Here is a 14,801-nt window from a genome sequence, read left to right as displayed (position 1 = left end):
GAGACCCTGAGGGACGGTGCAGGGGAGACCCTGAGGGACGGTGCAGGGGAGACCCTGAGGGACAGTGCAGGGGAGACCCTGAGGGACAGTGCAGGGGAGACCCTGAGGGACAGTGCAGGGGAGACCCTGAGGGACAGTGCAGGGGAGACCCTGAGGGACGGTGCAGGGGTGATCCTGAGGGACGGTGCAGGGGAGACCCTGAGGGACAGTGCAGGGGTGATCCTGAGGGACGGTGCAGGGGAGACCCTGAGGGAGGGTGCAGGGATGTGGTTGGAGTAAACATGTGGAGCGTTTAAAGATGAAGACAGGGATTTTAAATTTCATGCCCACAGCTGACCATCATGAACCAACCCTGCCGAGTTTATGAAGTGAAAACAGAAATGTAAGGCTTTTGGTGATCATGAGACTGGGGTAAGAGGAAGTAACCAGTACTGGTGACAGGGTGTTTGATGGTCTGGTTTGATGCTGAACTCTCGACCTGCCAGGTTCTGAATTGCTGAGTTATGTAAAGAATGGGGTGGGTGGTCAGAGAGACAGGGAGGTTTAAGATTGGGCTCCAAACAATGTGTGGTCAGTGTGATTTTTACTGGAAATTCTGACTGTTCTGCTGAATGTTATTTGAACATTATATATCAAATACATCAGTGGAGAAATGGTTCAGGATAGTGATGGTGATATAAAGCTCGGTAACAGCAAACAGCAGTGACGTTTGTTTTGAGAGAAAAATGAGGAGAAGGAATATAAAAGAAAGGATGCAATTCTAAAGGAGGTGCAGGAGCAGAGGGACCTGAAAGTAGATGTGATAAATCATTGAGAATGACAAGACAGTTTGAGAAAGTGGCTAATAAAGAATAGGGATCAGGAGGTTTTAAATTGAGGTGCAGAGCATAAAAGATTGTGGCAAAGCTTTGTAAAATAGTGGTTCGGTCTCACCTGTCTGGGTACCACACTTTAGGAAAGACGTGGAGACATGAGGATGCAAAAGGACAAAAGCAGCAGATACTCGGAACACCACCACTGGAGATTCCCTCCAAACTACATACCATCCTGACTTGGAAATATATCACCATTCCTTCACTGTCACTGAGTCCAAATGCTGGAACTGCCTCCCTAACAGCACAATGGGTGTCCCTGCATCACTGCAGCAGCACAAGAAGTCAGCTCAACACTTCCTTTCTGAGGGCAGTTAGGGATGGGCAAGAAATGCTTATCTAGCCAGCAATGACCATACTCTAGGAAAGAATATTTAAAAAAAGGGATAAATATTGTCCAGGACAACAGGGAAAATTGCTGGGAATGGTGTAATGAGATCTTTCTGTTCCACCGGAGAGACATTCCTCAGTGCCACAATGGGAGTGTGGTGTCTGGATTAGGTGTTAGTCTGCAGTAGAACACAAGCTCTTAGTTCAACAAGAGATTTGTTCTAATCTTGAAATTAATTTTCTGCAATATGAACACTCATTCTCTCTCCACAGACCCCTGTCAGACTAGGTGAATATTTCCAGCGTTTCTATTTTCATCTTGGATTCTTTTTGTGTCTTTCAGATTTCTTGAGTTAATGGATACCAAGAATCGGAGCTTCAATTCTCCTTTAACCACCAATGGGCAAAGCCCATCATCTGGTTCACAGTCACCTGTGGTACCCCCAAGTTCAGCTTCCACCACCAATTCCAGCCCTGGAACTCCTCAGCCTCCTGTGCAAGCACCTCCCACTCCGTCAGGATCACCTCCCCCGCCAGCACTGGCACCCCCTGCTGAGCCAGGGCCTGTCCCTGAGATACCAAACTCACCACCCAGCATGTCCTCTCCCTCTGCCAGCACCCTGACTGTGCCTGTCAGTCAGAAACGCAGCTTTATCTCCCGACTGTTTGGCTCCTCCTCCACACCAGAGACTACCGTTACCAAAGCCGGTAAGATATTGAACAATGCACTCAGAATTCAGTGAGGTAGATAGAGAGGAGGAAGGGAGAAGGTCGTTTAGGAAGGAAGTCAAGAAGCATTCTTCACACAGTGTGAATATTGGATTGTGAATACTGGAAGTCAATTGAAAATTTCAGGACTGAGATGGACAGTTATTTCAGTTGGATAAGGGTATGAAGAGAGGTGACATTAACAACAGTGAATGGAGTTGAAATAGGCTATTCAATCCATGGTGTCTGCACCAGCCCAAAAAAACCTCACTTTAATCCCAATTTCTAGCACCAATGGTCCCTAGCCTTGCAGGTTTCAGCATTCCTGATCCAGATCCAGGTACCTTTCAGATGAGCTGAGTGTTTCAGCCTCAACACCAATTCAGGCAGCGAATTCCAAACACCCACCACCCCCTGGGTGAAAATATTTCTCCTCTTGTTCTCTCTAATCCTTTTACCAATCACCTTCCCTACGCTCAGGGGAGCTTCAGGGGACACAGGTCTTTCCTGTCTAGGCCCTGCATAATTATATTCATACACCTCAGTCTGATCACCCCTTAGTCCCCTCTGTTCTAAGGAAAACAACCCTAACCTATCCAATCTCTCGCCATAGCAGCAATTTTCACGCCCTGGCAACATTCTTATAAAACTCTGCACGCTCTCCAGAGTAATTCTGTCCTTCCTATAATGTGGTGACCAGAATTGTGCACAAAACTCCAGCTGTGACCCAACCAGTGTTTTATATCGTTCCAGCATTACACCCTTTTTGTATCTTATGCCTCACCCAATAAAGGAAAGCTTTCCATATGCTTTCTTGACCATCTTGTCCACCTGCCACCTTTAAGAGTCTATGAAAATGCACTGCACAGTCTCCACTTTCTCAGTGGAAGGCAGTGGTTCACACGAGGTCTGGTGCTACTCATTTTTTTCATCTGTTTTTTTATCCTGATGCACATCCCAATATTATATGGTCCTGATGTGTATAACCTGAGCTATATTCCTGGAAGATCCAGAATAAATTTTGGTGATGGGAGTTGAGTCAAGAAACTCCGTTTGGTTGAGAAGTTTGGAGATGGCCGGTATGGAGCCCAGTTCACAGTGACAGTTTTGCTGATGAACAGGCCTACACTTTGACAGTACCGTAGACCTGAGGTGATGACAGCCATTGTGAGCGAGATTGTGGTTCTTCGGCACAGAGTATTGGTGCTCACGTTGATTAACTGTGAGATATCCTGGAGAGAATGGATGTAGTGGAAAAGAGAATCCTGTCCATCAAGGACAGCTTCCTCAGTGGGGTCTCACCTTCAATCCTTGGAAACCCTGCTGCGTGGTATGTCAAACATCTAGGTTCATTTGGTGAGTTGGGGCTGGACAAGGAGTATCCGTCTGCCCGGTCTCCCGAGGGGAGCTGGGAATGAATTTCTGCCTGAATTTGAGAACTGGCTGCCATGCTTTCACAATCTCGATTTGAGAACGATTTTGAATTCGATGGAAAACTTTGTATCCAGTGTTCAAGGCTTGGGATTGATCGAAGGCGATTAGTCTCAGCTTGTCTTGTCCTCTGTGTCTGTAGAGAAGGGCTGGAGTCAGCTGGACGCAGTGGGTTTCCTTCTCCCCCACTGGGGCCTCGGTTTCTCTTTACCAAGACATTGGCACAGCAGAGATGCCAAATCCTCAGTGAAACTCTGGATGAATCCTGCACGTTGCTTAAAGATCCAGTCATCACTTTGGCTTTTTCTGTCTCTGTGGATGTTTATAGCATAGTGCCGTCCCATCATTAATCCGGTCCTTTGTTCCCTTGTGATTATTCTCCTGATTTTGTGATATTGTCTTTTACCCTGATGAGGGTGTATGATATTTGAACACAGTTGTTTGTCACCTGTTATCCTGTTACACTGGAGAGCTGACAAGATGGATACAGACTGGCTTGGCCATAGAAGACAGTGGGTAGCACTAGAGGGATGCTTTTCTGAATAGAAGGCTGTGACTCGTGGTTTTCCACAGGGATCAGTTCTGGGATCTTTGTTGTTCGTAGTATATATAAATGATAAATGAGGAAAATGTAGCTGGTCTGATTTATAAGTTCGCAAACAACACAAGAATTGGTGGAATTGCGGATAGTGAAGAGGAAGATCAGAGGATACAGCAAGATATAGACGGGTTGGAAACTTGGGCAGAGAAATGGCAGATGGAGTTTAATCTGGACAAATTGACTTAATGCATTTTGAAAGGTCCGATGCATGGAGGAATTATACAGTAAATGGTGGAACCCTTAGCAATATTGATATGCAGAGATCATTAGGCATACATGTCCACCAATTACTGAAAATGGCAACGCATATGAATAAAGTAGTCAAGAAGGCATACAGCATGCTTGCATTAATCAGTTGGGGCACCAAGTATAAAAATGGCAGATCAGACTGCAGCTGTACAGAACCTTAAGCCTCATTTGGAATATTGGGTACAATTCTGGTCACTATTAGAAGGATGTGGGTGCTTTGGAGAGGGTACAGAAGAGGTTTACTAGGATGTTGCCTGGTCTGGAGAGTATTAGCTATGAGGAGAGGTTGGAGAAACTCGGTTTGTTCTCAGTGGAATGACAGAGGTTAAGAGATGACCTGATCAAAGTTTGCAAGATTCTGAGTGGCATGGACAGAGTGGATAATCAGATGCTCTTTCCTAGAATAGAAATGTCAAATACTTGGGGACATAGGTTGAAGGTGCATGGGGAAAAGTTTGGAGGAGACATGTGAGGCAAGTTTTTTACACAGAGGGTGGTGAATATCTGGAACGTGCTGCCCGGGGAGGTGGTGGGAGGAGGTATGATAGCAGCATTTAAGGGGCACCTAGACAAATGCACGAATAGGATGGGAATGGAAGGATATGGACTCCATAAGCATATACGGTTTTAGTTTAGGCAGGCATTATGATCAGTACAGACTTGAGGGGCCAAAGAGCCTGTTCCTGTGCTGCACTGTGTTTTGTTCTTTGATGTCCAATTTTTGTTTTTTGGTGATATTCATCCACCAGTGTGTTCCGACAGTAGACAGAGGGAGGCTAGAGTCTGATGTGCATTGCCGGTTGCATTCAGTCTTAGTTCTGAAGATTGGTACCAGGGAAGGAGGGTGGGTAAGGAGGTTTCTCCATTCTGCTTTTGACCCTGTGTGAAGTACTAAGTAATGGGTTTAAGTGCTTGCAATACCAAGATATTTTCTTGTTTGGGATTATTATGGGTTTCCTTCTTTCTGTTGAGGAGCATGCTGAGTTGCTTCTGTGATATGAGGGTTGTGCAGTATTTACCTGATTTTTTATGTGCTGTGATTCTTGCATTTATACCAAGGGAGTACAGCTTTTAGTACCATTCACATTATTTATAGATGAGATGAGTACTATGGCAGGGTGTTGGGCAGATGGTGTGGTGTAGTGATGGTTGGTATGGCTTTTATAAATCCTCATTGTGGGTGAGGGAGATCCTCCATTAGAACGATTAGGGGTGTGTTTTCCTTCTGTACTTTTGTTATTTTGGGATGAAGGAATCCTTGTGTGTTTCTTACGGAGATACAGATCACGTATGCTGGAAAAGACTGGATGGTTTTTGTTTTGTTATTGGCGTCTATGGTGTTGTTGGAGTGGGGGAATTATGTACGGGCATGGTTAGCTAATCCATGGATATCTAGTCTTGTTAGGTTGGTCTTCCACTTTAACTTGGCTGTGGTTATTTGATTACTTGGCTCATGGAATATACAATGGGCATATTATTCAGTTGTTAGTGTTTCACTGATGAGGGAAAATGGGCCGAATCTCAATGATGGCAAGCTTCAGTGGTGCCTCTGGAGTGCCCAAACATAGGTTAGTTTGCTTTGTTTGGGACGCACGGCGGCACAGTGGTTTGCACTGCTGCCTCATGGATCCAAGGCCTCGAGTTCAATTTCTGTCTGTGTGGAGTTTGCACGTTCTCCCCATGTCTGTGTGGATTTCCTTTGGATACTCTGGTTTCCTCCATCAGTTCGAAAGCCGTGCTGGTCAGGTGGATTAGCCACAGTAAGTTGTCCCAAGATGTGTAGGTTGGGGGGATTAGCCATGGTGAATGTGTGGAGTTTCAGGGATAGGTTGGGAGAGTGGGGCTGGGTGCTGGCTCAGTCGGTTGAGTGGCCTTTTCTGCATTGTTGGGATTCTATAGTCCTATGATGGGAGTATTCTAGGCCTGGTGGCCCTTATTTTGGTGTGTTATTTTGGTTGTCAAATAGGAGGCAGAGAGTGGGGGTCAATGGGTGCTATTCGGATTGGCGGTTGGTGACTAGTGGAGTGCCCCAGGGGTCGGTGCTGGGGCCTCAGCTATTTACCATTTATATAGATGATCTGGAGGAGGGAACCGAGTGTAGGGTGTCGAAATTTGCTGATGACACCAAGATTGGGGGAAAGGCAAATTGTGCGGAGGGTGTGGAGAGTCTGCAGAAGGATCTAGATAGGCTGGGCGAATGGGCCAGGAAATGGCAAATGGAATTTAATGTTGGCAAGTGTGAGGTGGTCCACTTTGGTAGGAAGAATGGTAGGAAGGACTATTACTTACGTGGCGAAAAACTGCAGCAGGCGACGGTGCAGAGGGACCTCGGGGTCCTTGTGCATGAGTCGCAAAAACCCAGCCTGCAGGTGCAGCAGGTGGTCAGGAAGGCGAATGGGATGCTGGCCTTCATAGCGAGGGGGATTGAATATAAAAGTAGGGAGGTCTTGCTGCAGCTGTATAGGGCATTGGTGAGGCCGCAGCTGGAGTACTGTGTGCAGTTTTGGGCGCCGCACCTGCGCAAGGATATTTTGGCCTTGGAGGGAGTGCAGAGGAGGTTTACTAGGCTGATACCGGAGTTGAGGGGGTTGAGCTATGAGGAGAGGCTGAATAAACTAGGCTTGTACTCGTTAGAGTTTAGAAGAATGAGGGGAGATCTCATTGAGACGTATAAGATGATGAATGGGATGGATAGGATAGAGGTGGAAAGACTCTTCCCGCTCAAAAAAGACAGTAGGACTAGGGGGCACAGCCTCAAGATAAAGGGGGGGCAGTTCAGAACGGAGTTGAGGAGGAACTTCTTCACTCAAAGGGTGGTGAATCTCTGGAATTCTCTGCCCGTTGAAGTGGTGGAGGCTGCCTCGCTAAATATTTTTAAGAAGCGGGTTGATGGGTTTTTGATAAGAGAGGGGATTAAGGGTTATGGGGAGAGGGCGGGAAAGTGGAACTGAGCCACGACAGATCAGCCATGATCTTATTGAATGGCGGGGCAGGCTCGAGGGGCCGGATGGCCTACTCCTGCTCCTATTTCTTATGTTCTTATGTTCTTATGTTCTTAAGCAGGTGAAGGCCATAGTTGCTGTGTTTATCCAGTCAGGTAGAGGGTATGATAGGCAGGGGAGTAGATTGCCCTCCCCATATGATTTGGTTCCCCTGGCAATGTTTTGTCCTGTTGGTTATGGGGCCTGAATGTGAGTCTGGGGATTTCAGTTGGAAATTGGCCTGGTTAGAAGAGTAGATCACCTCCTGCTATTAATTAATGGAGATACATTTACTATCTGCTAAACTAATGGGACCTTCCACAGATCTAGAGAATTTTGGAAAATTAAAACCAATGCGTCAACTATCTCATTGGCCTGTTATGATCCTAGGATAAAGCCCATCAGGACCCAAACCCAACAATTTACTCAATACCACTTCCCTCGTGACGGTAAATTTCCTGAGTTTCTCCCTCCCCTTTACTGGTTTATAGCTATTCCCCCCACCCCTTTCCTGAGCTTTGTTGCTATTATCATTGACTGTTTATCCATTATAAAGACTCAGGCTATTGCCTCCTGCTTTTTCTCATTACCTCATTGTCTGCTGTGTTCTCTGTACTACACTGCCCAGTTTCTCATTGGCGTGTCCCTTCTTAGTTCCCAGCCTTATGTTCTAGTCCCTGTTTCCCCCTTCAGCTTTCTCCATAAAGCCAGCACCCTGTGGGCGACATGGTGGCACAGTGGTTAGCACCGCTGCCTCACAGCATCAGGGACCCAGGTTCGATTCCTGACTTGGGTTACAGTCTGTGTGGAATCTGCATGTTCTCTCTGTTTTCTTACAGGTGTTCTGGTTTCCTCCTACAGTTTGAAAGATGTGCTGATTACGTGCATTGACCCAAACAGGCGCTGTAGTGTGGTGACTAGGGGAATTTCGCAGTAATTTCATTGCAGTGTTAATGTAAGCCTTCCTTGTGAATAATAAACAAACTTTAAGAATTTACTGATGACAGTTCTCTTGTGCAAATGCAGCTTTCCCGGTTTCCTCTGAAGAAGAAGTGAAAACACAGAATGTTGATGACTTTGTCCCTGAAGAAGGAATTGACAAGAGCTTCCTCGAGGATACGATTCCTCAGAAGGAAAGTAGTAGTGGAACACGGCAAGAGAGTGACAGGTAGGAATTTTAGGAGATCCTCAGTCGAAAAATCACCATGAAGGAGCAGGTCAGCATCCCAGCGACTCAGTTATTTATTTCGATAAGGTTCACCATGGTAGGCTTCTGCAGAAAATGCAGATGTATGGGATTGTGGGTAATCTAGGAAGTTGGATCAGGAATTGGCTATCAGATAGGAGACAGAGGGTGGTGGTTGATGGTAAATATTCATCATGGAGTTCAGTTACGAGTGGTGTGCCTCAGGGATCTGTTTTGGGGCCACTGTTGTTTGTAATTTTTATTAATGATCTGGATGAGGGTATAGTTGGGTGGATTAGTAAATTTGCTGATGACACCAAAGTTGGAGGTGTGGTAGATTGTGAGGAAGGGTGTCATAGTCTGCAGGGAGACTTAGATAGGTTGCAGAGCTGGGCCGAGAGGTGGCGGATGGAATTTAATGCGGAGAAGTGTGAGGTAATTCACTTTGGTAGGAGCAACAGATGTGTCGAGTATAGGGCTAACGGGAGGACTTTGAATAGTGTGGATGAACAGAGGGATCTAGGTGTATGTGTACAAAGATCCCTGAAAGTTGGGAATCAAGTAGATAAGGTTGTTAAGAAGGCGTACGGTGTCTTGGCGTTTATTGGTAGGGGGATTGAATTTAGGAGTCGCAGCGTCATGTTGCAACTGTACACTACTCTAGTGCAGCCGCACTTGGAGTACTGTGTGCAGTTCTGGTCCCCGCATTACAAGAAGGATGTGGAGGTGTTGGAGAGGGTGCAGAGGAGGTTTACTAGGATGTTGCCTGGTATGGTGGGGAGGTCCTATGTGGAGAGACTGAGGGATTTGGGGTTGTTTTCGTTGGAAAGAAGGCGGCTAAGAGGGGATCTTATTGAAATATATAAGATGATTAGAGGTTTAGATAGGGTGGATAGTGATAGCCTTTTTCCTCGGATGGAGAAAGCTAGCACGAGGGGGCATGGCTTTAAATTAAGGGGGGGTAGCTACAGGACGGATGTCAGGGGTAGGTTCTTTACCCAGTGGGTGGTGAGGGATTGGAATGCCCTGCCTGCTGCAGTTGTAAATGCGTCTAGTTTGGGGGCGTTTAAGAGATCTCTGGATAGGTTTATGGACGAAAAGGGATTGGTATAGGCTAGTGGGTCATTGTTTTTGTAACTGGTCGGTGCAACATCGTGGGCCGAAGGGCCTGTTCTGCGCTGTAATGTTCTATGTTCTACCCTTTCGATAGTGGATAAGAATGTCAGAAATTGAAACCGTGACAGAGACTTCATATGCTGACTGTCACGACTGGGATTAGTGTTACACATTGTGCTGTGCAGGCTGAGTGTAGAACAGTGTCTTCAGGTGATGGCCGAGGGTAGGGCCACTGACAGTGGACTGGAGAGCTTCTATAAGTGGGGTAATTCACAGTTACAGTCTGCCACCACCTTAGCTCGAGCTAAGTGATGCATCTGTACAACTGATTTAACAGCTTATGACGCATTTACTAACCACTGTTTGTCTCACTCTTGTGCAGTGATGGTGAGAGGAGAGGAAATCCTATGGTAGCTGCTTTCCAGGATGACTTGGATCTCGATGACCAGATGCTGAAAGATCCTAGTGTGAAATCACAGGTTCCCAGTAAAGACATCACCCTGTCCAGTGATGAAGATGAGATTGCAAAGGTCACCACTCATCGACCAAAACGGTCAGTTCTCCATGAAGTTAGAGTATAAGATCAGGAAGCCCTAGGTATATCATGAAGTTAGACTAGATCCCAATTATTTGCTAGTTTGGCATTAATGTGAGGATATGATGTTTCACTACAGGTGTGATTCTGCTGACAAACTGGGAAGCTTTTTATCAAAACAAACTTTATTTAACAACATAGTTTAACTATAGCAAATGAATTAGCTTAACTTTTATCAATTGAACAATACTTAAGTGTGACAAGATACAATTCTTAACTGATAACTTAGCCCTATGAGTTCCAATTCAAGAAATATTCCTCTTACGGACTTAAAACCTCTCTCCAAAATTAATTAGCAACATACAGGCTTACGTTCTTATACTTGTTAATAGTCCTACAGGTTTTAGAATACCTCTGGCGAGAGAGAGAGACAACTTATGATAGTCCCAAACAGCAGCCTCCAGAGAGAGGGAGAGAATCAGGCGGAAACTGACTTTTAAAATTAAAGAGAAACTGTGCATCTTCCCTGCAAGCTTATGTCCTCCCATTAACACGTTGTCTCTTGTCAATCAACCTAACCAGAACCCTACTCTGAAACCCGAAGGGAAACCCAAGTGAACACAAATGCATTAATCCTCTTTAAACAAATCCACCACTAACTAAAATCAGTCATTATCCTGCATTCTCAGCATTTGAACTGCTTGTTGCCCAGACAAATTAAAACAGAGCTAAATTTTAAACGTCAGCTTTATAAGAAACATGATAAAAGGCATTGTATCATCACACTGAGCAGCTGTTTTTTCAGACTTGAGGAAAGTATCGAGTGACATACTCCAGCTTAGCATTTAGAGCTGTGGATTTAGATAAATGACCCAATCTTGGACATGCAGAACACAATTTTAAAGTTTGCTGATGTTTTGAAACTTGTAATAAATAGTCAGGTGGACCGTGTCAGGTTTCAGGAAGGGACAGTCTGGTAAAATGGACAAATACATGGCGGGTGAAACGTAACACAGGAAAGTGTGAAGCGATGGATGTTGGTATGCGAATGAGGAGAGACAATATAAACATTTGGAGGGTGTACCTGCAGTGGATGTACACACATCTTTAGAAGTACCAGGGCAAGTCAAGAAAGTTGCTTTTAAAGAAGTATTTTGGCTGTGTTCATAGAAGACTAGAATACGAAAGTAAATGAGTTATGCTGAACCATTATTACGGACTGATTAGGTTTCAGCTGGACTATTGTGTTCAACTCTGCATACCACACTTCAGGAAAGATGTCAAGATATAGGAGAGAGTGCAGAGGAGATTTACTCGAATGGGATCAAGGTGAAGGAGAAAAGGTGGGATTGTTCTCCTTGGAACAAAGCAGGTTTAACGTCCACAAAGGGGTGGCACAGTGTTTAGCACTGCTGCCTCGGTGCCAGGGACCCAGATTCAATTCCCGGCTTGGGTCACTGTGTGGAGTCTGCACATTCCTCCCGTGTCTGCGCGGTTTTCCTCTGGGTACTCTGGTTTCTTCCCACAGTCCAAAAGACATGCTAGTTAGGTGCATTGGCCATGCTAAATTCTCCCTCACTGTACCCGAACAGGCGTCGGAGTGTGGCAGCTAGGGAATTTTCACAGTAACTTCATTGCAGTGTTAATGTAAGCCTACTTGTGACACTAAATAAACTTATAAAAAACTCATCATCCAAACAAATTCATCACATCAGTTAGGGTACAATATCAAATTCCAATCGTGTTAAATCCTTGTCCTCCTAGTCCTCACTTTACTGCCACTAGAATTAGCTTCTCCATATTTACTCGATCAAGAATAAGATCTTATTGGAACATGTGACATTCTGAGAGGCTTGCTGAGAGTGTATCTCTTGTGGGGAATCTACAACTAATTCTAGAACTAATTAATGAGACTATTGTATAATCTTTTCAAAGAGCTGCAATAGCTACAAATGATTAATTTATTAAGGCCCAATGACCACATTCTAGAACATAGAACACTACAGCGCAGAACAGGCCCTTCGGCCCACGATGTTGCGCCGACCCGTTAAAAAACAATGACCCACTAACCTAAACCAATCCCTTTTCGTCCATAAACCTATCCACGGATCTCTTAAACGCCCCCAAACTAGGCGCATTTACAACTGCAGCAGGCAGGGCATTCCAATCCCTCACCACCCTCTGGGTAAAGAACCTACCCCTGACATCCGTCCTATAACTACCCCCCCTTAATTTAAAGCCATGCCCCCTCGTGCTAGCTTTCTCCATCCGAGGAAAAAGGCTATCACTATCCACCCTATCTAAACCTCTAATCATCTTATATGTTTCAATAAGATCCCCTCTTAGCCGCCTTCTTTCTAGCGAAAACAACCCCAAATCCCTCAGTCTCTCCTCATAGGACCTCCCCTCCATACCAGGCAACATCCTGGTAAACCTCCTCTGCACCCTCTCCAAAGCCTCCACATCCTTCCTGTAATGTGGGGACCAGAACTGCACACAGTACTCCCAAGTGCGGCCGCACCAGAGTTGTGTACAGTTGCAACATGACGCTGCGACTCCTAAATTCAATCCCCCTACCAATAAACGCCAAGACACCGTATGCCTTCTTAACAACCTTATCTACTTGATTCCTAACTTTCAGGGATCTATGTACACATACACCTAGATCCCTCTGTTCATCCACACTATTCAAAGTCCTCCCGTTAGCCCTATACTCGACACATCTGTTATTCCTACCAAAGTGAATTACCTCACATTCTGTGCTATAAGACTCAGTATTTTTAATAATGAAATACCGTATGGTGTCAGAGTTAAACTGGAGACAAGCACATCACAATATTCCAGCTTCATGATGACCATAATAACTGCTGACCAGTGGTTTTGGCACTGAGCTTCCCTGGGTGCCCAAAACCTCTTCACACAGCTATTCTTCCCACAAAAGGCAAACTGTACCTTAGGCTGACTGCTTGACCACGAGACCAATATATTCTAGCTCAAATCTGGCATCAGCCCAACATTCATTTCCCCTACTATCCATACTGGACATAGGGTTCAGATCTCAAACAATGACGAGACAGAGTACAGGAGTGAGATAGAGAATCTGGTGAACTGGTGCAGCAACAATAATCTCTTCCTCAATTTCAACAAAACAAGGGAGATTGTCATCAACTTCAGGAACATGCCCCTGTCTACATCAATGGGGACAAAATAGAAATGGTTGAAAGTTTCAAGTTTTTAGGTGTCCAGATTACCAATAATCTGTCCTGGTCCACCCCATGTTGACGCTATAGTTAAGAACGCCCACCAACGCCTCCACTTTCTCAGAAGACTAAGGAAATTTGGCATGTCAGCTATGACTCTCACCAACCTTTACAGATCAAAGAACAAAAACAGTCTGGGAAACAGGCCCTTCGGCCCAACGAGCCCACGCCGCCATCCCAACACCACCAGTCCCCCCCTCCACCCATGACCCTTGTCTAATGTTTTATGGCCATCCACATTGAGGGACACTAATTTAGAGACAATTTATTACTGCCAATCAGCCTAACAGCACATCTTTGGGGTGTGGGGGGAAACCAGAGCACCCGGAGAAAACCCACGCAAGCACGAGGGGAATGTGCAAACTCCCACAGACACCGGCCCAAATCCATGTGTCTGCACAGCAATCAGTGATAGTCACTGAGCTGTCGTCTTGCCCAGTATCTGGTCCAGTTTAGACACACACTAACGACATGAAGCACTAGGCCAATCTCGAACAACCAAGAGCAGCCCAAGTACGACCCATCGCATGTATGCCCCTCATTGGACACGAGGTGGACCGACTTAAAACCTGTGAATGAAAAGAAAAAAAAACATTATTATTGTACCATATCCATTTACTTTACCAGGGACGCCCCAATGCTAATGACCCTTATTTAAAACAATCTCCTATATCCACCCATCTCCAACCCACTCATGTGCCTCAATAAGTTACTCTTAAATGACTCTAGCGTGTTTGCCTCCACCACCTTACTTGGCAGAGCATTCCAAACCCCCACTACCCTCTGTGTGAAACACCTCCATCTAATATCTGTGTTATACCTCTCCCCCCTCACCTTAAGTCCATGGCCCCTTGTCCTGTGCGTCTCTATCATAGGAAATAGCTTACCTCTGTTTACTCTATCTATACCCTTCATAATCTTACATACCTCTATTAGATCCCCTCTCAGTCGCCGTCTTTCAAGGGAGAAGAGCCCCAATTTATTCAATCTTTCCTCATACCCCAGTCCTTCCATACCAGGCAACATCCTGGTAAACCTCCTCTGCACTCTCTCCAGAGTCTCCACGTCCTTCCGGTAGTAAGGCGACCAGAACTGTACACAGTACTCTAAATGCGGCCTAACCAATGTTCTGTACAACTGCAACATTAGACTCCAGCTCTTATATTCTATACCCCTTCCTATAAAGGCTACCATACCATAGGCTTTCTTCACCACACTCTCCTCTTGCACTGCCACCTTCAAAGACTTGTGCGCTTGCACCCCCAGGTCTCGCTGCGATTCTATACTCCTTATGGGCTTACCCTTTATCATATAACTCCCCCCTACATTATTCTGGCCAAAATGCATCACCTCACGTTTATCCGGATTAAACTCCATTTGCCATGTATCTGCCCAATCAACCAGCCTATCAATATCCTGCTGTATTGCCAGACACTGCTCCTCACTGCCCGCCAATCCAGCCATCTTAGTGTCATCAGCAAATTTGCTGATCACACCACCTACTCCCTCTTCCAAATCATTTATATACACTA

General features: G+C 45.5%; 1 protein-coding gene across 2 annotated transcripts in view; it reads left to right on the top strand.

The window, feature by feature from the left end:
- LOC145358288 (rab-like protein 6) overlaps nucleotides 1–14,801 on the top strand; it is a 132,598-nt gene that overhangs the window by 101,100 nt on the left and 16,697 nt on the right. For both annotated transcript variants that reach the window (XM_080212182.1, XM_080212183.1), the window contains 3 exons: nucleotides 1,546–1,910; nucleotides 8,199–8,340; nucleotides 9,857–10,027. In XM_080212182.1, coding sequence (XP_080068308.1) covers nucleotides 1,546–1,910; nucleotides 8,199–8,340; nucleotides 9,857–10,027 — 678 coding nt within the window. The remainder of the gene's footprint in view (nucleotides 1–1,545; nucleotides 1,911–8,198; nucleotides 8,341–9,856; nucleotides 10,028–14,801) is intronic.

The sequence above is a fragment of the Carcharhinus amblyrhynchos genome, chromosome 25, assembly GCF_965287045.1.
Source record: "Carcharhinus amblyrhynchos chromosome 25, sCarAmb.v2.hapA, whole genome shotgun sequence".
NCBI lineage: Eukaryota > Metazoa > Chordata > Chondrichthyes > Carcharhiniformes > Carcharhinidae > Carcharhinus > Carcharhinus amblyrhynchos.
This window is presented reverse-complemented; position numbering and strand designations above follow the sequence as displayed.